This window comes from Nematolebias whitei, chromosome 14 (genome assembly GCF_014905685.2).
Source record: "Nematolebias whitei isolate Nwh7 chromosome 14, NemWhi1, whole genome shotgun sequence".
In the NCBI taxonomy this organism is placed as follows: domain Eukaryota; kingdom Metazoa; phylum Chordata; class Actinopteri; order Cyprinodontiformes; family Rivulidae; genus Nematolebias; species Nematolebias whitei.
Genome location: NC_056511.1, coordinates 44,115,783 through 44,141,408, shown reverse-complemented (window position 1 = coordinate 44,141,408; position 25,626 = coordinate 44,115,783). Strand labels below are relative to the sequence as shown.

The 25,626-nt window shown below is 41.0% G+C and overlaps 3 protein-coding genes across 4 annotated transcripts in view; 1 reads left to right on the top strand and 2 right to left on the bottom strand.

Annotated features, from left to right (window-relative positions):
- Nucleotides 1–25,626, bottom strand: part of dgat2 (diacylglycerol O-acyltransferase 2) — a gene marked incomplete in the record, with an annotated part of 91,035 nt that overhangs the window by 25,265 nt on the left and 40,144 nt on the right.
- mogat2 (monoacylglycerol O-acyltransferase 2) lies at nt 4,428–20,798 on the bottom strand. The gene is made up of 6 exons (XM_037688146.1): nt 20,672–20,798; nt 18,467–18,645; nt 7,579–7,783; nt 6,853–7,027; nt 6,369–6,568; nt 4,428–4,599 (listed from the first exon to the last, which is right to left on the bottom strand). Exons 1-6 carry the CDS (start codon nt 20,763–20,765, stop codon nt 4,445–4,447), a joined length of 1,008 nt encoding a protein of 335 aa, XP_037544074.1. The 5' UTR covers nt 20,766–20,798; the 3' UTR covers nt 4,428–4,444.
- map6a (microtubule-associated protein 6a) overlaps nt 23,873–25,626 on the top strand; it is a 19,903-nt gene continuing 18,149 nt past the window's right edge. For both annotated transcript variants that reach the window (XM_037688144.1, XM_037688143.1), the window contains exon 1: nt 23,873–24,620. In XM_037688144.1, coding sequence (XP_037544072.1) covers nt 23,926–24,620 — 695 coding nt within the window. In that variant the 5' untranslated portion in view covers nt 23,873–23,925. The remainder of the gene's footprint in view (nt 24,621–25,626) is intronic.

The following is a 25,626-nucleotide window of genomic DNA, read 5'->3' as shown; positions in this document are numbered from 1 at the left end:
TGTATGTATGTATGTATGTATGTATGTATGTATGTATGTATGTATGTGTGTATATATGTATGTGTGTGTGTGAATATTCAGTGAATCGGGGAACCGGAACTCCTTTAATGTTCTGTTTTCTTTAAAGGAAAACCCAGATAAGATGTACTGCAGGATTCCATGAACGATGTTTCTTCTTTGTACCTTGATCAGTGTCTTGAAAAATAAGTCAATAGTGTTATTTTGACCTTTCATTTCTACCTGGAGTGAGTTGGACAACGGTCACTGACTGTTGGAAGGTTTCTCTCACAGTGACCTACATGTGATTACAGTCGTTGTATTATTGTTCCCTTTGGTACAATAAATTAATAAACTGCTGAATTTGCAAAGTTTGATTTGATCCTCAAGTCAGCAGTTTTTTTGTACTGTACAGACACACATTTTGCACCAGACTGTTTTGTAAGGATCATTGTCCAGTCTGTCAGACATATTATGTGGAAATATCAGAGCAGAGCAATCTCATATAAAGAGTTCGTGGCAAAGTTCACAGACAGCCTTATCATTTGGGAACCTCATCCCAAATTAAATTCTGAACATTTAGATGGGATAAAGGAGAACTCCAAATTGCACACACATACACATGCACATTAGCCTTTGTTGATCATACGTGTCAGCCTGTGTACCCGAGACTTAAAATCTCTAATTGATTACTTCCAGTGTTTTAAAGAACTTTGCAGCATCAAGAATATTAAATGCATTTATTAGAGGTCTTACTTTGGCCAACTTAGTTTCTGTTCCCAAGACTTCAGTGTGACACCATGAGAAGGCTTGCATGCTACAGTCACAGTTTTCTACTTTTGTACATTTTGGAGACTTCTGATGTATGTGACATGTGTAACATAAAGGGTGGGGAAATTGCAGTGCACTGCAGTGTAAGCAAGCAGTTTGCTACTTATGGCGCTTTGCCACGTCTTGGCTCTCATAGGTTCCACACCGCACTAGTTCAGTGCCTGTTCCCTGCCGGTACGGCCCCCCCTCAGCCTGGTTTATGGGATCACCTTTTTTGAGGTTCCAACTGCTCCAAGGTGATGGTTTTGACATAAGCAGACAGCATTGACCAGTAGAGCTATGTCATCAGATGATCAGACTACATCTGAACCTCCATTTCCCCTCTGATTGTGTTGAGTGTTGTTTTTTCTTGTTTCTGGTATGGAAACTCCAACACATAGTGTCATGGGACCAATGATGAGGTACAGACCTTCCTACTGTATTGGCCAATGTTAGGATCAGCATGATTTGGACGACACCACAAGAAATGAGCACAATTACAGAGATATCTGTGATGATGGTGCAGCATGGCTACACCCAGTCAGTGCTGGGACAGCAGCATAGTGCAGCACATCTGTAGTGTTCACCAGCTTCTTTGTGTTGCAGTTCTTCTATAAGTCTGTGCTAATGTGGCTGAACTGCAGTATTCTGTAAGCATTGTGCAGTGGTCTCACCCACCAAATTCTGGGTCTTTATGCCTATGCTCTTTGTTGTTCAACTCTGACCTATCTGTCACAATTTTAACCGGCAACCAGATCAAAAGTAGACACCGACAATCAGGCACGTTTAATAGATTTAGACATGTTTGTTTTGATATTGATGGTGCAGGGCAGAAAAAAGAATCCCAAGGTGAGCGAGAAGAAAAACTATCAATCTAAAAGGAACTACAATCACAAAGGAATCAAACAAAAAATGTCTCAAACAGAAAACGTAGAACACAAAACTCAGTCCATAAAAATAAAATGAACAAAAGATCCACAAACAACCAAAAAAAACCAAAAACAGATCATGACAGACGAGACTGCTAAAACACAAGTGACAACAGTCAGTGTGAGAGAGTACAGTTGTACTTAGTAAAAAAACATAGGAAAATACCATACTTCAATTTCTTCATGTAGCAAAACTAGAGCAAAGTTTGTTCTGATCAAGACATTTCATACTTAACGCAGAACTCATTGTGGGAATATCAACATTTCTGCTTTTTCAAGTTATTTGCCCCCACTCAAGGCTTAATTTGTAACCTGATCGATGCTGGAACACAAATAGTGGACGGACCGGTGTGTGTGTGTGTGGGGGGGGGGGGGGGGAGTAGAGGGAGCTTGTGGGTCCTCCTCCCCCTTACATTTTTGATGCTATTTCCTGCATTTTGGTGTAGCCTATTTTAAACAGGTTGTTAAACATCTACGTTTACCTACATTTGTAAACTCTTGATTCAATGACTATTTTAGAGAGCAACAACAGGTTGTGTGCGAATAGAGCAGCTCAGATTCTGTCTGATTTTATTTATTATGTCTGAAACGTATGCATGAGCTCTCATCAGCAGTTGTGCGCGCGCTGTACTGTCTGGAGATGCTGCTGCGTGTAAAGTATGGCAAGCCAAGTGGCCCATTAATAACCACCTTTACTACATGTCTGGCTATTAATGTGCCACTTCGCTTGCCATATAGACGAAGACACTTCAGCCCCGCAGGACATGTTGGTGCGCTTGCTGCAGCCGTAATAGCCACTCCACAAACTGGGCAACGTCTCCTCTCGTTTTATTTTTAATAAATAATAAAAATTAAAATGTGCAATGACTTTGGACTTTTAGGGGCGGAGATTTGAGTTGCCGTATCCGAGCAAACAGTTGCCGGAACGCACCCTGTCAAAATGAGAGAGTTCCCGGATCTTGTTCCAGCAGGATCCGGCTCAAATTAAGCACTTCAAAATGTTGACCAGTGACACAAACAAAGTTGGACACCACATGAGAACAGACAACGTGTTGAGAAAAAGCTGCAATAACTCCCAAACAAGGGCTGCAAGGAATGACAAATAAAATAAAATTCCTGAGACCCTAAGAGAGAGAATAATTTTCTAGATTTTTGTGGAGTATGTCGCAGCCTTAAGAAGGGAGTTGAACGGGTGCAAGCAATGAATGAATGGTGCACTAGGAGGCGCTGCAGTCTTGTGTGATTCAGAAAAAGGCACGATTGAGCTTAAACTGTGATTGTCTTAGTCTGACGAATTGTTTTCTGTTCTACTTGTCTTCAAGTAAAGTTTAAAACCAATCCATAAAAGCATCTAGCACCTGAGTTTATTCCAGTTTCATATTTTTTGGAGAAGTAGGTAATGTTGGTCTTATATCAGCTATTATTATTTATTTATTAACCTTTATTTATTTAACCAGGCAAATCCCACTGAGATCACAGATCTCATTTACAAGGGAGGCTTGGGCCTGAAGGCAGCCTAACATGCATGTTTTTGATCTGTGGGAGGAAACCAGAAACCAGAGTACCTGGAGAAAACCCACGCATGCACGAGAAGAACATGCAAACTCCACCCAGAAAGACCCCAGGTCCAACCGGGGATTGAACACAGGACCTTCTTGCTGTGAGGCAACAGTGCTATCCACTGCGCCGTCGTGCTGCCAATTATATAACACAAGTTAGTGTAACTCTTGTGCCAGTCCCACATCCGGGAATTAGTGATTGTTGCACGGGCATTGAGCAGAAAATATTTTTGCCTAAAAAACACGGGTTAATCTAAATAATGCCATTTCAGATCAGCTGAGGTCAGGGTTCACACCAACATATAAAGTAAACTGGTCACATTCATCATTTGAGGAAATTATGCTTTCTAGTTTTTATATTGCTTAAAACTATAGTTTCATCAAATGATTGGGGTGGCCGCAGATTAATCTATGGTATTCAAGGCCACCACTGGCCACCCCCTGGCTCTGCCATTGCAGCTGGTGGTGGATAAAACTGTTCGAGGTGTAACTCCTACCCACTTGAATATCTTGCACCAAAAACATTAAGGGTTACTTGAATTTCTTGTCCAATTCCAGACCAGAAAAACACTCACCTCCAAAACTACAAACATTCACTATTCAAATCCTTTAGCAAAGGCCACATCAACATATTTCTTATTGTGCCTGCCTCTTAATTCAGGAAAAAAATCTGAACAAATTTAACAGACGACTAAAGTTTTGCAGAAACTAAGGTTTATTGCAAAGATTTTATTGATTCAATACATTCAGAGCCCTTAAACACATCAGCAAATTTACACAACAGACCAGTTGTATTGAAATGAAAATGATCCTTTTGTTCAAACTACACCCAATGTTGCAGTGAATAAAACAATTTAAATAAATTATCAAAACAGCAACGCAAAACAACAGCTCATTAGATATTTTATACATATTAACTCAGTGAACAAATACATTTTTCATTCAGGCAGCTAACCAGAAACATGTTTTCATTTAAATAAATTTAATTTTCATTTTTTTACCGTCATAACTTCACTGTATTTATTAGACAGCTTCATTTAACGCACGTTCAGATTTACAAAAACCACATGAAGGTGAAACATCTAAACTAGCTGCATCAGAGCTTTGAAGATAAAAAGACCTTAATGTTGCATTCGTCCAAAATCAAGCTCAGACAAAGTTCAGGTGTGTGTCTTTGTCCACACCATAGTTGCCTTTATGTTCCTCAAACAAGTTGCTGAGTTCATCCATGTACAGCTGGTGGAGGGCATCAAGTTCCTCGGCGGTTGGCTTCTCTTTCTTCACCACTCGTATGGGCCGGCCAACTGCAGAGAGGTGACAAGGTGCAGAGCAGCATGCTAAGTGCCAGTTCTTTATCTGTTTCATAGTTTGCAGTGTTGCATGATGCTGTTGGAGGTCTGTTTATCTAAAGCACATGTCACGCATGAGGGTTGATGCTATCGAGAAACATAGGGCTGGAGTGTGTCAGGGATCGCTTTTGATTACATCAACCTTCATCAGATTTGTGTAAAGCTTTTCAATGAAACAGCTTAAGAGATTGAGTATTAATTCAACCTTTATTTATACAGCTATGTATACACTATCTGCTGTAGGTTCATAAAGTATTCAGAGCATTTTTTGTGACACTTGAAATTTAGCTCAGGTGCTTTTATTTGGGTTGACCATTGAGATGTTTGGACACTTTGATTGGAGTCCTCCCTGAGGTAAATTAAATTATATGGCACACTTCAACTGCAGAACTCAGAGGAGAACCAAGATGTTAAATTTCCTGCAAAGCTCGGAGACAGAATTGCTACAGGTCGTGAATTTGAGAAAGGTTACTATAATATTTCTGCTGGACTAAAGGTTCCCAACTGCACAGTGACGTCCACAATTCCTAAATGGAAAGGGTGTGGAAGAATCAGGGTTCTACCAAAAACTGGTCACCTGGCTGCGCTAAGCAGTTGAGAGAGAAGGGGCTTAATGAGAGAGGAGACCAAGAGCCCAGTGGTCGCTCTGAACTTCACATATCCCGCGTGAAGATTGGATTAATTTATATCGGGTCCATCAGAACTGAGGCTTTGACCAATATGGACTCGATGATGGCTCGACTGAAGCCGCTCCTCAGTGCAAAACACTTGAAATCCCATATAAAGAACTTTTATTGTGAGAAACAACATTTTCTGGTCTGTTGAAATCAAGAATGAGCCCAACGATGTTCAGTCAGGTCATCTGGACGGTTTCTTTTCTTGCTGAAACGTTTTGTCCTTCATCCGAAGGACTTCTTCAGTCTGAGGAGCCACCAAACCAAACTGAATCCTACAAACAGCTCACTCCCAGAGTGGAAGAATGAACCGTTTCTCAGTTTTAAACACCATGTCTGGAGGATACCAAATACTGTTTATCACCAGCCCAAAATTCTGCCAAAACCATCCCCATAGTAAAGCCCAGTGGTGGCAGCATCGTAGCTAAAATGAGCATGTATATTATGTGCACAGTGAAAACCAGTTTCACCGAGCTCATGACCTCAGGCTGGTGCTGAAGCTTCCAACATAACGGTGACCCAAAGTGCACGGTGAAGGCTACACTGGCAGGACTTAGAGACAACTCTATGAAAGGCCTAGAGTTGCCCAGCAAGATCCCTGACTCAAAAACCTGAAAATGGTTCAACTGGTTCCATCCAACCAGACTAAACTTGAGAGGATTTGCAAAGAAAAATGACAGAAAATCCACAAATTTAGGTGTACAAAACTTGTTACATCCGTCCTTAAAAATCTCAGAACCGTAGAGCCTGTGAAAGCTCATTCAGCTGAGTATAACGTAAAACAGAAATATTTATGTTAATGTGACATTTCAGACTTTTAGTCCTAATCAATTTAGAAAATTATTTAATTAGTATTATTAATATTAACTAACTTAAAAACCAGTTTTCACTTTGTCATTATGAGATACTTAGTGTAGGTTATTGGGGAACAAACAGCAGGTTTTACCATAACAATAGTTTAATAGACAGTAAAAGGCTCTGAATACTGTGAACCCAGCTTTTGAACAGTAGCACGTAGTCAAGAATAAATTATCCAACCTGCTGACTCACCTATAGTATGGATAGGTCTTCTGTAGGGCATGAGACCAAAGGAGTACTGGAAAATGCCACGCGCATGGAACAGAGGCAGTGAGATACCCATGATGCATTGCAGCCGTTCCTGTGTCCACCTGAGCCAGGTTCCTCTTGGGTTTTCCACTTGATCATAAACTTCATTCTCTCCAAAGGAATAAACTGGCACCAGGTGAGCTCTAAAACATTTTTGTAACAAAGAATTGGTTGAGATACTAACATTCTACATTAATACAATTCTGTGTTCTACATCATTACATCCTTTCTTATTCTACATAAGGCTTATAAATAATTCTGTGCTTTCCCATGAAATTCCATGCAAGTGACTTGAATGAGCCTCTGTTTTAAGAGATCACACAAAAAGCTTGAAGAAACCTCAACCCCTTCAAAAAAACAGTAAGACTACAGAGAATTAGCTGCAGCAAAAATCATCTGTTTCTCCCCCAGGGCTGTCAGCACTTACCCGTGTTCCATGGCCATTTTGATAAAGCCTTTCTTTTTGGCCAACAGCACGTTGAAGGTACCAGGGTGGGCATCAAGGGCCTCTGGAGCTCCACCAACAGCTATCACAACAGCACTGCCGCCACGCTTTTGGCGGAGTGGATAACTGGCACTTTCTTTGTCAGACGGAATCAGACCTACAAATTTGGAACAGAAAACAAGTACAATATAACACATGATGCATATTTTTATGTCAGCTAAAATACTAACCACTCCCAGTTACTTGTGGTGTTCCCCAAGGCTTAGTCTTGGGGCCCCTCCTTTTAATTATTTGCCTACTTCTTCTTGGTTTTGTTTCAATGTTACGCTGATGACACCCAGCTTTACATCTATTCTAAACTACTTCCTCCTTTTTGCTTAACTGTTTAGCGAAGACTAAGAAACTAAGTTTGACTTACTGTTTATTAAAAATTATAAACACTAAATTAAAATGAATTAACCTAAAACTAATTGCTAAAAAAAAAACCTCAATCAAGTCTCTCTTGTAAATGAGTCCTCGAGGCTCAATGGGATTTAAATAAAGGTTGAATGAATTTAAAAAAAATAAAAATCCTCAACCTCAACAGTAACAAAACTGTATTTCTTCTTGTTGGACACTTTTGTTTCATTTACAGTAAATATGTTGTGAACTTCAGAGGCAGTAGAATGAATGGGAAGTATGAATGGGATTTTATTGTCTGTTCCTCACCAGCACACATGATGTAGTCTCTGAAGAATGGAGCTCTGAACCACAGAGGCAACATGAGCAGGTAGCTGGTAAGGCCTGGAAACATCTCCTTGAAGCCCGTAGCATAGGTGCAGAAGTTGGTAAAGGCTCCTGCCACCAGCACGCCATGAGGATGGAAGCCCAGGATGTAGTTGTGTCTGGGGTCCAAGTCAGCTGTCTTCACAAGCTGATGGAGAAAACAAGAACAGTGCGCAAATTAAATAATCAAATACATATATTACAAGCACAAACCATGAACATTAAACGTGTTAATATATAGTTAGTCCAAAAGAAATCCTCACACAATATTTTATGCTTGATGGTCTGATGAATTTCAAAACAGCTGAAAGTGTTGGAGGGCAGTGGCCCAACTGGCTGCAGTCCAAACATGTGCCTCAGTCTCCCAGTTTCAACACCGTCTGTGACCCTCTGTACTCCCTGTAAGCTGTCCTCTCTGCGGACGCTGTCCACATTCGTGTAGGACCAGCCTTACAGTAGCAAACACTTCTCCTACACCTCCAGGATACATGAAGTGTAACAGCACAGTTCAAACTCAATGTGAGCTCAGTTCCTTTTTGTACATTTGTCTCATTTGTAATAATTAATGTGTCATGTTGGTGCGTGAACTCTTCAAGTTCTTGTGCATCAACCTCACTCGGGTTTATTTCAGTAAAACTAACGGCACCATTTTCAAAACACCACAAACATGGCATTTCACATCCAAAACAGTCACACAGCCAGCCTAATCCTGGGATTAAAATCAGTGTGTTAACATCAAACTTCTTTTTTTATCCATTCAACAAAGAACTTTTCTGTTTAAATATCAGACTCTGCACGAAACAAAACCCGTTTCTGTCCTAAAAGGATGGTTAAGCTATTTAAAAGGGTGCTTCGGTGTTAAAGTTATGACCAGTTAATAACTGACTTGTTAGTTCTTTGAATGGCAGTTTGGAGAAATTCAGTTTACGTCAGACAGAACTGATGAGCTAATGGCTAGTCCGAACACAGTTAAGACTAAAGTGCTGCTGTTATAAATCAATGTAAATCTCAAAAGTGTCATAGTGCTTCATGCAAATGCTTACAACAAATAAACCAACTTTATTTTGCATTACATGGTTATGTACATATAATTATGTGATAATTTGCAAGCTTAAATAGCAGCAGCAGCTAGCTGTAGCACTAGCCTGGGCTCACTTCTGGCAGGAGTTGAATAATATCTTTGTCGTAAAAAAATATAATGCAAAGCTGAAAGCATTGTAAATGTTTATAACGCAGTGTTTGCCTCAATATTAGAGCTGCTTTAGGATGGCAGCAGTTCACTTTGGACTGGCTTCAGTTTGAACGTACTGCTCTAACGAGTTCATAAATATTGTCCTCTTCTAAAGCAAAATGCGTCTTCTTAAACCGACTCCAATCTACAAAATGTCTTAGAGCTTCATGCAAATGCAGTTCTATAAACCTTTACATCCCTTTCTATGAAACTGACAGTAATATTATAAAACTCTTAAAGTGAAAGACCAGAAGTGTTAAAACTAGCTGCTAGTATTTGTTACTGATAATAACCATAAAATGTCACGTTAATAACCATGTAATGGGCACTCATCACTGATGCAGTTCATAGTGTCTGAACTATTACTTTAAATGGTAGCTCATATCTTTCAATATCTTTTATGTTTTGCACTTATATTGAGAGCGAGCTCAGAGAAACTGTTTGCTCTTTGCAGAGGAATATCAGAAGTCATACAGATATAGTCACATACAGATGTTAAACAGCTGAGAAATGGAACCTTAACTAAAAAACTCCTTTTAGATTAGAGCAGCCTCCTTTATTTCTTTTATCTCATGGTTTATTAGAAGCAAACATGTGCTGATCCGTACTTAATGTGTTGTCTTACATCATAAAAGTCAAGAGGACCTGTCTTTGAGCCCAGTCTATCTATAATCAGTGTTTACATGGCAGGAACACCCTGAGCAAACACCGCACTGTGATGAAGGCGTGGAGGTGACAAAAACAGCTGCTTCAGAAAATGACAAACAAAAAAATAAAATTAAATACAAAACTTTTAAGAACATTTTGGAATGACAGAGGACCTTTCTTGGTGATATTTATCAGTTTCACTCATGATTTTAATGAATAACATTCAGTTTAAATCCTCTTCTTCACGCTCCTCTTCTGATCTACTGTTTTATTTGGTTATACAGAGCCTTGTGAAAGTATTCAACCCCTTGAACTTTTCAACCTTTTGCCACATTTCAGGCTTCAAACATAAAGATATAAAATTTTAATTTTTTGTGAAGAACCAACAACAAGTGGGACACAATCGTGAAGTGGAATGAAATTTATTGGATGTATGAAACTTTTTTAACAAATAAAAAACTGAAAAGTGGGGCGTGCAGTATTATTGGGCCCCTTTACTTTCAGAGCAGCAAACTCAGTCCAGAAGTTCAGTGAGGATCTATGAATGATCCAATGTTGTCCCAAATGACTGATGATGATCAATAGAATCCACCTGTGTGTAATCAAGTCTCCGTATAAATGCACCTGCTCTGTGATAGTCTCAGGGTTCTGTTCAAAGCGCAGAGAGCATCATGAAGACCAAGGAACACACCAGGCAGGTCCGAGATACTGTTGTGGAGAAGTTTAAAGCCGGATTTAGATACAAAAATATTTCCCAAGCTTTAAACATCCCAAGGAGCACTGTGCAAGCAATCATATTGAAATGGAAGGAGTATGAGACCACTGCAAATCTACCAAGACCTGGCCGTCCCTCTAAACTTTCATCTGGAACAAGGAGAAGACTGATCAGAGATGCAGCCAAGAGGCCCATGATCACTCTGGATGAACTGCAGAGATCTACAGCTGAGGTGGGACAGTCTGTCCATAGGACAACAATCAGTCGTACACTGCACAAATCTGGCCTTTATGGAAGAGTGGCAAGAAGAAAGACATTTCTCAAAAATATCCATAAAAAGTGTTGTTTAAAGTTTGTCACCTGGGAGACACCAAACATGTGGAAGAAGGTGCTCTGGTCACATGAAACCAAAATCCAACTGTTTGGACACAATGCAAAACGATATGTTTGGTGTAAAAGCAACGCAGCTCATCACCCTGAACACACCATCCCCACTGTCAAACATGGTGGTGGCAGCATCATGGTTTGGGCCTGCCTTTCGTCAGCAGGGACAGGGAAGATGGTCAGAATTGATGGAAGATGGATTGGGCCAAATACAGGACCATTCTGGAAGAAAACCAGTTTGAGTCTGCAAGAGACCTGAGACTGGGACGGAGATTTATCTTCCAACAAGACAATGATCCAAAACATAAAGACACATCTACAATGGAATGGTTCACAAATAAACGTATCCAGGTGTTGGAACGGCCAAGTCAAAGTCCAGACCTGAATCCAATCCAGAATCTGTGGAAAGAGCTGAAGACTGCTGTTCACAAACGCTCTCCATCCAACCTCACTGAGCTCCAGCTGTTCTGCAGGAAGAATGGGCAGAACTTCAGTGTCTCCATGTTCAAAACTGACAGAGACAAACCCCAAGAGACTTGCAGCTGGAACTGCAGCAAGAGGCGGAGCTACAAAGTATTAACGCAAGGGGGCCCAATAATATTGCACGCCCCACTTTTCAGTTTTTTATCTGTTAAAAAAGTTTGACACATCCAATAAATTTCATTCCACTTCATGATTGTGTCCCACTTGTTGTTGATTCTTCACAAAAAATTAAAATTTTATATCTTTATGTTTGAAGCCTGAAATGTGGCAAAAGGTTGAAAAGTTCAAGGGGGTTGAAAACTTTCACAAGGCTCTGTACTTGCTCCTTGGTGTTGTGTATCCAGTCAAATGTGTTTATTGGTGCTCCCTGGCACCCCGCCCCCCCACGCCACGTTTTGAGTTGCGTGAGCGACGTCTCTGGGAGAAAATAACTGTTGGAAAAGTACATGTGTGACCTGAACCTGTTCTCCTTGCTTGTCACATGTAGGATGTAAATAGAATCGATGTCCTAACCTGTATAAACATCTCTTTATCTTCATGGACCTTCAGAAATGGGCAGTGTTGTTTTGTGTTTAGGTTGTTTGTACTGTAGTGACCTGATGACCCCCAGGTCAAAGTTAATCATTGGCCTAAGATTCTCTGATACGCATCGTTATTATCCCAGAAAACTGTTTCAAATGTACCCACATTAAAAGTATCTTTACTCTGTAATTGTTTGAATTCATGTATACTTTCTTGACATTTTAAATGATTTACAACAAAAAAAAGGCTTATTTTTCAAGTTGAGTGGGATTTATGGATCAGTATTTGGAGCAGCCCAGCGTTACTTTTTACAACATAAATCCTGCACTGTAAGCATGAAATTGGGATCTTAGTAAGTTCGACTCTTTACAAAAAAAAAAAAAAAATTATATATAATAATAATAAAGACTGCAAGAGCTTCTATCCTAAAAAAGATTGGGAACCTAAAATAATTTAATGGTGTGATCTTTAGATGATTTTCATAGAATATGAAATTAACTCAGTTAATAGTTTTACCATCATTGTTACAAAAATAGGAACAGAAAAAATACTTTTTGTTGACCAGTATATACATCAACCAGCAATACGTAGGGTTGCAAGTCTCTGTCTGTGCTTTTATAAGAGGGTAGAGGTGGGGATAGATAGATAGATAGATAGATAGATAGATAGATAGATAGATAGATAGATAGAGTATATAACTGTATTGTCTTGAAGTTATGTATCAGAGGCATATTCTTTTGTGCTCTTGGCAAACATTCCTTTTAAATTACATCTGATATTTGTTGTTCGTTCATTCCACAATCATGGCCCTGAAAGAAAATGATGGGGAAGTTGCTGATGTGGGTTTGGGTTTTACTTGAAGATGTCAAGAACAGAACACAAATTGCCAGATCTTCTTGAGTGGAGCAACTTCGGAGGACAAACAGAGCAAATTTCCCGAAGCAGAGTTCAACGAGCACCAAGTTTTTGAAGGAGCTGAAGAGATCTCAATACATTTTTATGGGGAAATTTGGGGGGTTGGTTAAAAATGTAAAGAATTCAAAATGTATTTTGTTCTGTTGATCCACACATGTTGACGTATGAATGGGTAGAACAACATAAAGTATGCAGAATAGAAATGCTGTAACATGCTACACTTTGACCCAGTGCATGCTCAGGAACACAACATGTTCTAAGGCAATCTTTACCATTCCAGATTTGATTCATCCATCCATCATCTTTACCCGCTTCTTCCATTTTGGGTGACGGGGGTCGCTGGTGCCCCACAACCTGAGGATTACAAAGCCGCTGTACTGACCACCAAGCTACCGCAGCGCACCAACTTTAGTCTTAAAGTTTATGCAATTTAACAAATTGCCTAAATGAACTTGAAACCGATTATTTTACAGAAAGAAGCCTCACGGTTACATCCAGCATGTTTCATTGTCCCAACGTTCCTTTGGCTGTGTCTGAGTTTGCATCATGCTCTTGTCTTCGTTCACGCCTGTTCTCTTAACGTGAGCACAGATCAGCTGGAGAGCTGCTCTCAGCCACTGGTGGGCTAATTAGAGATGCTGGGAACTGACTCACCAGTGCAACTAATTCGGCTCGCCGCCTGTTTTCCCTGCATGGACTCTTTGTTGGAGATAATGTGGCATTCAGTCAGATGATGCAGGACATGAGTCACTTTGAGCTAAATAAATACAAACTGCCAATCATTAGATTGTTACTGGTTTATAAATTAACTCAAATGTTCTTTAAAAACACATTGACTAGTGACAACCTAATCAAATGATGATAGCTGAAGGTAAATTCTGTGTGATGATGTTTATCAGACCTTTGTAGATTTTTAGAAAGCATATATGTTTATGCTTATGACTTTGTTTTGATATTTTTCAGGTATTGATTATCAGTTTTCACTATACTTTACTGGTTTATTGTGCATTATTACTTTTGCGCCGGTCTCCTCCTGCTTTTTACTGTTTCATGGTTCTTATCTTGTACTTTATTATTTTTATTGATTTACTGCTCTCAAACTTTCTCTCTCTTTTCCTTTTGATAAAAAAATGTACTTTAAAGTAAAACAACAATTAAAAAGACAAACATTGACATTTATGGTAAAAGAACATAGAAAATAGTTCTGTATTTTAAGGCTTTTTTTGTTTTGTTTTGTTTGTTACCAGCGGATGAACTGAGGGTTAGACCCAGGAGCAAACTGGGAGAAGAACAAACTAGAACTTTTAATAACAAAAATAGATAAATAATTAAAATACAGTAAACAGATAATGGACACGAGGAATAAACAGAAGCAGAGGATCCAACAATAAGCTGACGGCACATGGAGGACAGATGGAAGAACTGGCCCGGGCTGCTGAGGACATCTAATGGTCAGAAGGTAAGAACACTAAACACAGCTGGATGACGAGGAGTCTTTTAAACACAAAGGAAACTAAAACTGCATTTCCTATGAAAATGCAGTGTGAATTATTGCTGAAGAACTTGCTGAAAACAGCTGAAATTAGCTAACACATTCTGAAATGTCGCTGAAATGGAAGAACAAGCCAAAGCTAGCAGAAGAAAGCAGAAAGAACATATATTTGCTGAATTTGGTTTGAATAAGCAGAAATGAGCACAACAATTAGTCAATTTGCTAAAAAAAAAGCTGAAATTAACAAAAAGTAAATGAAAAGTAGCTGCAAATGCAGAAAAAAGCTTAAATTACCAGAAGGAAGTGGAGAGAGCGCACCTTTGCTGAATTAGGCTGAGAAAGGTTTAGAGTGGAGTTCAAATTCAAATTAGCATAAAACAGCTAAATAGTAGCTGAAATTGTAGAAAAAGCTTAAACTTGCAGAAATAAGCAGAAGGGAGCATAACAAGCTGAAATAAGCAGAAAGAAGTTAGAAGAAGCAAAAAAAAGTTGTAGTTAGCAGAATAAAGCAGAAAGGAGCACAAAACAGCTGAAATCAGCTGAAATTAGTAGATGTTTGTTTTCAGGAGAAGCTGAAAGAAGCTGAAGCAGAACAAAGTGTGCAAGGAGCAGTAAAAGGTTGTAAACAGCTCTAAAGATTTGAAGGATGGAAAATGAGCTCAATTCATTTTCTATGAGAAAAAAAAAATGGCAGAAAAAAGTTGCAGCAGGTCGTAGCGGGATTGTCCTGAAAGAACTGAGCATTTTGATAAATGATTTGTTGAAACAGATTGAAAACTGTGGGAGAATAGTGCCGAACAACCTCCAGAAGCAAAATGGTACACAACATCATAAACGTTCACACAATGAGGAAAAACTATCGAGAAAATTAAAGTTAACTCACAAACACTGACACAATAATCCTGAAACCATGACAACACGTCCAAACTGTCCCGCCATGCCCCAGGCTTGAAAAGTCAACAGGGCAGTTAAGTTAAGCTTATATATTTTAATATTTGGTATTATTAGTAGTAGTGGTATTTACTTGCATTGTTGCATTATTTGCACAGTTTTCTTCTGCTATATTTATATTATTATAGCTACAATTTCTCATTCTTCTGTGTTCCCTTCATATAATTTAAAAGGAACCCAGAAAAGACTGTAGAGTAAATAATCCCACATGATACATCAATGTTCTGTCAGCTCATGTCAATCCTCGGTGGATCAGTGGAACTCATCTGAACTCCTTCTCTGGACTCCTGAAGACGTTTCAGCTCTCGTATAAAAGGCTTGATTGAGGATGGTCAGAACCGAAGAAACTTTTTGGATGAGAGGTGAAATGCTTTTAGCAATCAAGAAAATAAGTCCAATTGATTTTTTTACTGATCCATTTAGAATAACACAACAACAACAATACTTTTTTAAACATGTGACTTTTTGTTTAACCCACTTTTTGTTTGGTTGCTTTTTGTTCTCAGTTTTTTTCAAACACCGTTGTGGGAATAACTGTAGAGTCACAATTAGAAATGATTTCAGTTTCAGGGGTTTAAAAACAATATATCCTGGGTGTCAGTGCAGCACCAGAGAAGTCTATTTAATATTATAATTTGACTTCTTTTGTTTCAGTGACAGTTTCTGATTCAGCTTGTCATCCCAGCTGAAAGCATTTCATCCATCCATTATCTTTACCCGCTCCTTCCATTTTGGATCGCGTGGGCCACTGGTGCCCGTATCCATCTACCACTGAGCTAGAGGTGGGGGACACCCTGGACAGGTCTCCAGTCCATCACAGGGACACACAGAGACAAACAACCATTCTCTCTCTCACTCACACCTAGAGACAATTTAGAGTTACCAATCAGCCTAACATGCATGTTTTTGGTCTGTGGGAGGAAACTGGAGCACCCAGAGAAAACCCACACATGCACAGAGAGAACATGCAAACTCCACCCAGAAAGACCTCCGGACGGGGATTTGAACCGGGGACCTGCTCGCTGAGAGGCAGCAGCTCTACCAGTTGCGCCACCGTGCTGCCCTCCTGAATCATGATAGACATAAAAACGTGTATGTGATCTGACACTTCTGACACTTGAAGGCTAAGAGTTGTATCTAAATAATCTTCAGTTTTTGCACAGAGACTGCTTGAGGCGTGGTTTTTGCTATGTTTCTATCTGCCTATCTTATTAGGAGTGCTGTGACAGAGTGAGAGACATATGTGTGGTTACCATGGTGACGCCATTGAGTCGCTAATAGCAGGTTTACATTTATTTTGATCTTGGTACTCTATACACGCCTTCCACTGTCTAGACTTTAAAACATCTGAATTCTGAGTCTTGTTTAAATCTGAATTTTTTAATAGTCAAAGGTGTATCTGACAGCCAGCATAAAGTGTACAAAAAGGGTGATCATCATTACACCCCGCAATCTCAAAGGTTCACTGCACTGCCCTCAGGATATACAATCAGGTTCACTGTTTCTGCTGATTCAAGAGCCCCAAACATCTGTAGGGATTGTGGTTTGTTTCCTGGTGTTTAGCCCCATCTTGTGTTGTGTTTATGTCTTGTGTTCTCCTTATCCTTAGTTCCTGTCTTCTATAGAGTTTGTGTTTTTCCAAGTGTTTGCCTCCATTTTGGTGTTGTGTCTCTGTTCTTACACTCCCTGGTTTCCTAATTTGTCATTTCCCCTAATGTGTTTCAGCTGCGTGTCTTCACAGGTGTGTTGTCTTGTTAGTCACTGTATATTGTCTGCGTCTCTGCTGTCCTGCCATTGAGCGCTGTCCACTGGGGATGTCCTGTCTGTGCCTTGTGATTTATGTAAATCTTGCTGCACCATCAGCCTTTTTTGATTTCTTGTTAATAAATACCATATTTTATAATCTCCTGAATCTGCTACTGCCTGCCTGCACCATTGGGTTTACCTTCACCAGCCTAATACGACAATATCTTACCTAAATCTTTCTGATTTGATTAATCATATTACTGTACTGGTTTGCAAGAACAACATGTGATGAAGCTCTTTAAAAAAAACTTTTATGGATTATTTTTGATCCCAGATACCTTTTCTTATGAAGTTTGGACCAGTCCTACATTTAAATGGTCCATGATTTTTTAATTAAAGGGTGTTATATTTTTTAGGATGGTCAGAGACTAACTCAAACCAGTAGCAAAAAGACAGGCCTGGATTATGTCTCCTTCCAAGCACCTACCCTGCTTAACATGATGAGTGGCTTTAAAGTCAGCTGGAACTGCAAAGCTCCTTGGAATGAACAGGACTCCCATTGACGGACTGGAATTTAATGACTGGAATGTAGACCCTAAGGAGCTATGAGCAGTAAGTGGTCCTAAAGGTTATACCTGTAGAGGAATATCCTGATGCATGCTCAATAATCCAGGTAGAAAAATCTAAAAAAGTTACGTCTGGTCCTCTGGACATTCAAACAACAAAACAAAACCAAAAAGGTCCATGCTCAATAATCCAGGTATACAATCCAACAATCAGTCAGATCTGCTAAACTTTTTCTTTTTTTTTTTTTTTTTTGCTAACAAAACAAAACAAAAAAAGTAGAAACGTTTCATCTTTCATCCAAAAGACTTCCTCAGTCTGAGGTGCTGTATTCAGTTCAGTCTCTTAAATAGCACCTTCTCCGAGTGGATCAACCAGTTTGCTGCTGACAACCAGAACCAGCTGCTCACATGGTCCAGAAGGACCATCAGCCTAACAATGTTCTTGTATTTTTGCAGATTCTTTTAAATTAAAACAATGAACTGAGCAGGCATGTGATTTTATTTTATTTAATTGTTGAGAAATTGAGTATCCTACTTTGAAGAAATAAAGCATAATGTTGAAGTGAGTATAATTTACTCTGTGTATTAGTACTAGTATACACATATTTGCAAAGGAAATTAAGAAAACTGCTAAAACTATTCATTTTATGTTGTGGGTATAACTGTTCTATAAAATTCAGTTTTATGTTTGTTTTGGTCAAAGCTTGAAAGAGCTGCTGCAGAGGAACCACGAGAGCCTCAGGTGGCCCCAGAGCTGCAGGTTGCAGACCCATGTTCATGTCCATGATGGATGATTCTGGCTGTAACAGGTCTTTTGGTTATCACAGAGATAAATATGAGCACAGCTGATCCTACAGAGATGTTAAATGTGTTGTGGTAGTATCACTCGGTTTAACAGGATGTTGTTACACAGTAAAACTGTATTAAACCAAGCACGTCCGTAATTAATTAATTCCTATATACCATTCATTTAGAAGGCTTTAGGTGCATTTCAAGAATATTATTTAAATAGTGACTTTGATCAAATGATGTTCTGCTGCTGAGGACACAGAAAATCACATTTTTTTTCTTACGACTGAAAATAAGAGAATAGAAAGAGCAGATGTTCCATATTTTGTAACCCCATCTCTACAAGGTCTTTACATATACAGAAGAGTTGTTTTGAAGCTTTTCCTCACCTTGATGGGGAAGTACTGCCGCATGTAGTCCCAAAGTTTGAGGCCACATATGAAGGGCACCCTGCGGCCTCCACGTGCAGGTGTGTCATAGTCATAGTACCACCAGGTGGCATAGAGCACGCTGAGGAGCCAGAACCGAGTGAACAGCAGGGATAAGAAAAGGATGATGCAGGCGGGCGCTGTGGAGGAAATCAGCAGTGAGCAGCAGCAACAGTCTTACAAACTGTGACTTATCATTCTCATCAGGTTTCATGCAAAAATCATTCATTGTTACAACATAGAAGATTGTTAGTTTGGCTATTTCATTATTGGGCCTCTGCATGAAAGTTATAGATTTCTGGTGGAAAGGTGCATTTTTAATATTGAGATTCAGAATTTTCTCCATCAACAATGCTGATTATCATTTTTACTTCCAGCCACAGACATTCAGTGCATTGTGTGAAACATTAAAAATGCTGTTGTCTAAAAATGTTCCCACTCCAAAAGCAGCACGGCATCCATACACAACCAAAAGTTCACATGTGTGTCAGAAACCAGCAGCTATAAGTCACAACGGTTATTAAAAAAAACAGCACACAGTTAAAAGTCTCCTAAAAATAAAGTCAGTGAGAAAACTCTAAAATGATGAAGGTTGCAAACAAAATGTTTTGAAGGGATGTTCCAAGCATCATAGGTGGAGTTTCATGTAAAAATCATGAACAAGAACTATCTTACCTGTTGCAGATAGCTCTTTTTGAGCAACCTCAGTTTGAAGAAACAGTTTGTGTGACAGGAATGATGAGCTAACAGCTAGGCTAAGACTAAAGTGCTGCTGCTGCCTTAAATCTGCTCTGATCTCCAGAGCAAACACTGTTCCATTTACTGATGTCACTTTCACATTCATCTTTTTTACATGGAAGTCTGGGAGTATCTGTAAGCAGATGGTTGAATCACTGTGAGAGAGGCGGGGTGCACCAGTGGCATACAACTGATACTTGATGTTTAGTTTCTATCAAGGGAAAGGGGACATTTGGAGGTAATTTTGTATTGGACTTTCAGCAGAAATACGACTTTCCTGCAGGAGGTGCATTAAGAAGCATCAGAAATGTTACAGCTAACTCTTGTTGCTGTTTTTCAATTCATGTACTTTGTACATAACTGAATAATGCAGAAGTGACAGTGATGTAAAGGTCCATGAAATAGTGCTTGCATGAAATATATTAAATTTTGATGATTGGAGTTGGTGGCACAGCTGGTAGAGCTGCAGCCTCTCAGCAAGAAGGTTGCTGGATCAAATCTCCGGGTACTCCAGTTTCCTCCCACAGATTAAAAACATGCATTAAAAACCAGAGTACCCAGAGAAAACCCACACATGCACAGAGAGAACATGCAAACTCCACCCAGAAAGGCCCCGAGCCAGGATTCGATCCAGCAACCTTCTCGCTGAGAGGCCACAGCTCTACCAACTGCGACACCGTGCTGCCCGATCTGCAACATGCAAGACATCCATTGTTCATGACTTGTACACAGAATGCTCAAAATATCCATTTAGTTTAATCATGTTTGCAAAGATCAACAATCCAGAGCTGAGTCAGGCCGTCTTATCAGGACACACCTCCCATCAGCATGAATTGGCTGTTTTACAAGTTCAAGAGGTTTATATATAGATTTGGGGGAAACTTATGAACCAATTTATATTTTGTGTTACGCAAACTGAGCAAATCTAGTGAGAAAATATAATTTATAGTTCCAGATGTTTTTTGACTGGACCACAGGCCTGTATCATACAAATAAAGACAACAGATGTGTTGCGCCAACCTTCCAGAGGTCAGCTCAAAGAGATTTGCTCCAATGCTGACTGAAAACATATAAAGCTTTAACACCGCTCAGGTCACATCAGACTTCGTGCCCTCTTAAAGGTCAACAATAACTTCAAGAACGTTTTCAAACTGATTCCTTTATATTCCAACAGCAGCACACACACGTATATGTGTATATATAATTATTACATCCATCCATTGTACTGTTTTTACTGTTGCTCTGGGAAGCAAACACAAATTTTGTTGTATTTAGGTGCAATGACCATAAAGCTCTATTCTAATTTATTCTATTCTATATTTCAACACTTCCAACAAAGGAAGGTAAAATAAGTCCAAGCTTGTACTTTACACCCTCTGCTGCTGATTTTCTGTCTTTGGCTGTTTCAGTTCGATCACCAGCACTCACCCATGGCGAGGAAGGAGAAGACCCACAGCACCATGGTGGTGGTCTGCAGCCTCCTGTCAAGGGGCACGTCCAAAGGCGCAAAATCAATTTTCATTTTCTCCACAAGCCAAGAGCGAACAAACCGACGTGTTGCTGCTGAGAAGAGCAGCCAAGGAAGTGGGTCCAAAGTCTTTCCTTCTCACCTCTACACCATCACCTCCTACCGACAGGCTTATCTTTGGGCGATGCACAGTCGGATGTGCACTGCCTCAGACTTTTGAACTGGTAAGAAATCAGCTGCTTGAACATAAAGCTTGTAACATTACCAAGAAATAAACTGACAAAAAAAAGACTTTTAGCCTTTTCATTCTGCTCTTATTGTAATAAAGTCCATTAAGTCCATGCACTGGCCTTGAAGTTTGGTGGTTTTTAGCAGGATTATGCAATATGGTGCTCTTTGTGCATGTGCTCAATGTGTTGAGCAACCATACAAACGTATTTCAGTGTTGAGTAATAAAGGTAGTGAGGAGGGGCTAACCCAGTCCTTATCTTGCATTCACACTATCAGTGTTGCATTAAATACTTTGAAATTATTCCAGCTTCTTTTTCATGTAAAGTGCTGACAGCTTTACACCGTTTATGAACCAAAGAAAACATGTAATCCAAGGTGCATGTAGAGGGAAACAACACCAGGTAGAGAAAGAGCCATTAAATCCATATGTTGCATTCAAAGTCAGAGCAGTAAAATTCAATACGGAGTCCACGTTAGTTGAGGTTTCATCTGCGTGTGTCTGAGCGTCCAGTTTATTCTATGAACTGAGTGACACTCGGGAGCAGCAACACGTTTAACCTAAATTTAAAAAGAGGGACTTGAATTGCCAGTTAGGAGATTGTGTCAGTATTTTGTGATCTTTGGTTATCAATTAGGGGAGTTTTGCATTTATTTATTTTGCTTATTTTGTACGTCTAATGATGATCTTGTCAGAGTCAGAGATTCTTTATTGTCATTCGCACCTCATGTGGTACATGTGGTGGAGCGAAATTATGTACACAGGGTCCCAGTTACATCCAACAATAAAATGTAAAAGAAAAACAGTGATAACATCTAAGATATGAACTAAGAAAAACATCAACTAAATATACACTAAGCACTAATACCATAAAAACATTACTTTGAACAGCAGCACGAATATGAGCACGAGTCTATGTGAGCGGATGAGCACGCATGAACACATCAACATGAAACAGATCAGCAGCAACATGAAACAGATCAGCAGCAACATGATGTGATTTTTCAGTGATTATTCTGGTTAGAGACTCGTGAGTCTAACAGCCTCAGGGTAGAAGCTGTTCCTCAGTCTAGTGGTTCTACACTTAATGCTCCTCAACCTCCCTCCTGAGGGGAGTGGGGCAAAAAGTGTGTGTGCTGGGTGAGTGAGGTCCTTCATGATGCAGGTGGCCCTCTTCCTGCATCTGGAGGTGTAGATGTCTGTGATGGTGGGGAGGCTGACTCCAACATCTTCTGTGCAGCCTTCACCACTCTCTGCAAAGCTTTTCTTTCTGCAGCTGTGCAGCCTCCATGCCACACGTTGATGCTGGAGCACAGGATGCTCTCCACTGCACACCTGTAGAAGGAGGTGAGGACTGAGCTTCCAGACCAGCTCGTCTCAGCCGCCTGAGGAAGTAGAGTCTCTAATGAGCTTTCTTGATCAGGCTGGTGGTGTTGTTGCTCCAGCTGAGGTTGTCATTTATGTGTACACCCAAGTACTTGTAGCTGGAGACCACTTCCACCGCAGATCCTCTTATGTTCAGGGGGGTGTAGGTGTGTTTGTTCCTTCTGAAGTCCACAATCATCTCCTTTGTCTTCTTCACATTGATGTGAAGGTTATTCTCTCTGCACCAGCTCTCCAGGTGTTCCACCTCTTGCCTGTAGCTGGACTCATCATTGTTTGTGATGCATCCCACCACCGCTGTATCATCTGCAAACTTTACAATGTGACAGCCTGGATGGGTAGCTGCACAATCATATGTGAGCAGAGTAAACAGGAGGGGGCTCAACACACATCCCTGAGGAGAGCCAGTGCTGAGGGTTATGGTGGAGGAGGAGAAGTTGTGGATCCTCGCTAACTGTGGTCTGTTTGTTAAGAAGTCTAGTACCCATGGGGCTTAGTCCTAGTGTGGATAGTTTGTCCATCAGGGTTTGGGGGATCATGGTGTTGAAGGCGGACGTGAAGTCCACAAAGATCATACTATCTATTGTTACTATTATCTATTTGAGCACACATTTGCAGCTAGTTAGTCCTGATGCTGCTCAATAATCCAGGTAGATAAACCTAACAAAGTTGAGTCAGGTGCTCTGGACAGATTTTTCTTTGTTGAAATGTTTTTTAAAGATGAAACGATCTATTTATTTTAATATTTACTTATGTTGAGCATTTTTAAATATCTGGAAATGACTATTTTACAAAACAAATTTATACATGAATAAAAATATATGTTTTTTGTGTACATTAATATGTGTTCAATCTCATTATATTATCAGTTACAGAAGGTCTTGGTTTTGTGTTGAGACTTTAAAAGTTCCTCCACTGAGGGACATGCGCTGTCAGAACAGCGATGTTTTATTTTTTATTCTTAAACCCTGGAAAGCCTTAAATTAATAAACTGTTTTATTTATATCTGAGCTGACTTAGAACATTCATGTGTTTGGAAACAACCACTCCGGGGTTTATAAGGGAACTACTGCAGTGACCTTTACGTCAAGAGCGCAGGAAAAACGTCGTGTGCGTCGTTTCCCCTCCATTCACATTTCAAAATAAAAGCACAGACAGTAATATGCGTGCTCAAGGTGTAAACTGGGAGCTATTGAGCTACTTTTAAACACGTTTTGTTTCCATTCGTCTAATTTAAACTCACGCCATTGTACTCACTACAAACGAACCGCGGTGTTCGATGCCGCTGAGGTCAAACCGGAAGTTAACCTGTCCAGCTTGACGCTCCTCCTCCTCGGAGATGCTGAGCAGGTGGGCGGGGCTGTTATTGTGCCGTGCCGTGCCGTGATGTAGCAGGACAAACGGAGGTGATAAAGAAAGAAGCAGAGCAGACGACTGATTTGTAATAAACTTGTTTAAATCTGCACGATTCTCGGCCCGCGATGGATTTATTTAACAGGCGGATTTAAAGTCGAAGCGTCGGACATTTTGGTTCCGCCCTGCAGAGGCGCAGAGCTTGGTTCGGGCTCGGTGGTTCAGTGGAGCTGCGCTCGGTCCAGCATCATGGCGTGGCCCTGCATCAGCAGGGCGTGCTGCATGGCGCGCTTCTGGAACCAGCTGGACAAGGCGGACATCGCCGTGCCGCTGGTCTTCACCAAGTACACGGACGCCTCCGAGCTGCAGCACGTCCAGCTGCAGCCGCCGCAGGCCCGGGTCGCCATAGAAACGCAGCCCTCTCGCGCGGAAACCTCCGTCGCCAAGGCTGCGCGCGGGCCGCGCAGGTGCGTCTCCGAGGAGCGCGTGTGCAGCTCTGTGATGCGCGAGGACTTTAAGCACTGGAGAGTGCGTCCGGAGCCGAGCTGCAAGCCCAAGAACCAGTACCACGAACCGGAAACACCGTTCAACAGCGAGACTCAGTACCAGAAGGACTTCAAGCCCTGGCCTATCCCCAAAAGGTACGACCACCCCTGGATACCCAAACCCCCGGGGGGGCCCCCTGCGGACCCGCGGCCACCGGACAGGTCGAGGCACGCGAAGCAGCACGCGGCGGACGCGGACTGCGGCGTGGAGAAGAGCGCCGTCGCAGACAAGGTGCAGGAGAAAGAGCTCCTGCAGGAGAGGAAGAGGCGCTCCGGGAGGCCGGAGGGGGAGAGGAAGGTGGTCCTGAAGGGGGAGGGGGAGGGCAGGGGGCGGGCGGCGGCGGATGCTTTGAACAGGCAGATCAAAGAAGAGATCACCGCGGGAAGCTCGTCATACAAGTCAGTTGTTACTCTCTCCTCTCACTCATTGATGTGTGTGTGCGCGCGCGCGCGCGTGTGTGTGTGTGGGGGGGCTTTGTGTTTGTTACATTGTTAGGCCCATTTTTCCATCATATATTGTGAGGAGCACTGGTTAGGTTAAGTACTGGTAACAGTACATACCAGTACATACCAGTACATACTGGGGGTGTTTTCAGCAACCTCAGGGCCTCAAACAGCTCATCGGGTCCATACTGGGTCAGAGCCATTTCAAAACGATTGGAGGTCATGAGAATTAAAAACCTGCCTTTTCTCCAAACAGTGCACCTGCTGTGTTTTCTGTCAGACATTCAGACGGAGAGCATTTTGTTTTATGTTGAGTCCTCAACTTATTAAATTATAGACATCTGTTATAGATGATATGTCCAGAGATCACTTTCAGCAAGCTTCGTTATAATCTGTTCAGTGCTGCATGAGACAAGCAAACATACAGATGCCAGCAAGAACTATATTACCCAACTTTTGGTGGCGGGTGAGAATGTAAGCAGCTGTAACAGAGACAGTTCATGACTGCAGTCCAGGCAGGACGGAGTGATGGAGGAAAGATTCAGGAGTGATTTGTGTCAAAAGGTGTCAGCAAAGGTCAAAGGAAAAGTCTACAAGACAAAGGTGAGACCAGCTGTGTTGTATGGTCTGGAGACAGAGACATGGACAAAAAGACAGGAGACAGAGACATGGACAAAAAGACAGGAGACAGAACTGGAAGTGGCAGAAATGAAGATGTTGAGGTTCTCCTTAGGAGAGACAAGGATGGAGAAGATCAGGAATGAGATCATCAGAGGTACAGCACAGGTTGAACAACTGGGAGATGAAGTTAGGGAGGCCACACTGAGATGGTTTGGACATGTCCAGAGGAGGGACAGTGGTTTGGACATGTCCAGAGGAGGGACAGTGGTTTGGACATGTCCAGAGGAGGGATGGTGGTTTGGACATGTCCAGAGGAGGGACAGTGGTTTGGACATGTCCA

Coding starts and splice junctions, on each gene's coding strand:
- mogat2 (XM_037688146.1), bottom strand. CDS start 20,765: ATGAAAATTGATTTTGCGCCTTTGGACGTGCCCCTTGACAGGAGGCTG. Junction 18,646..20,671: donor CTTCTCCTTCCTCGCCATGG/GTGAGTGCTGGT, acceptor TTTCCTCCACAG/CGCCCGCCTGCATCATCCTT. Junction 6,569..6,852: donor AAAATGGCCATGGAACACGG/GTAAGTGCTGAC, acceptor AAAATGTTTTAG/AGCTCACCTGGTGCCAGTTT.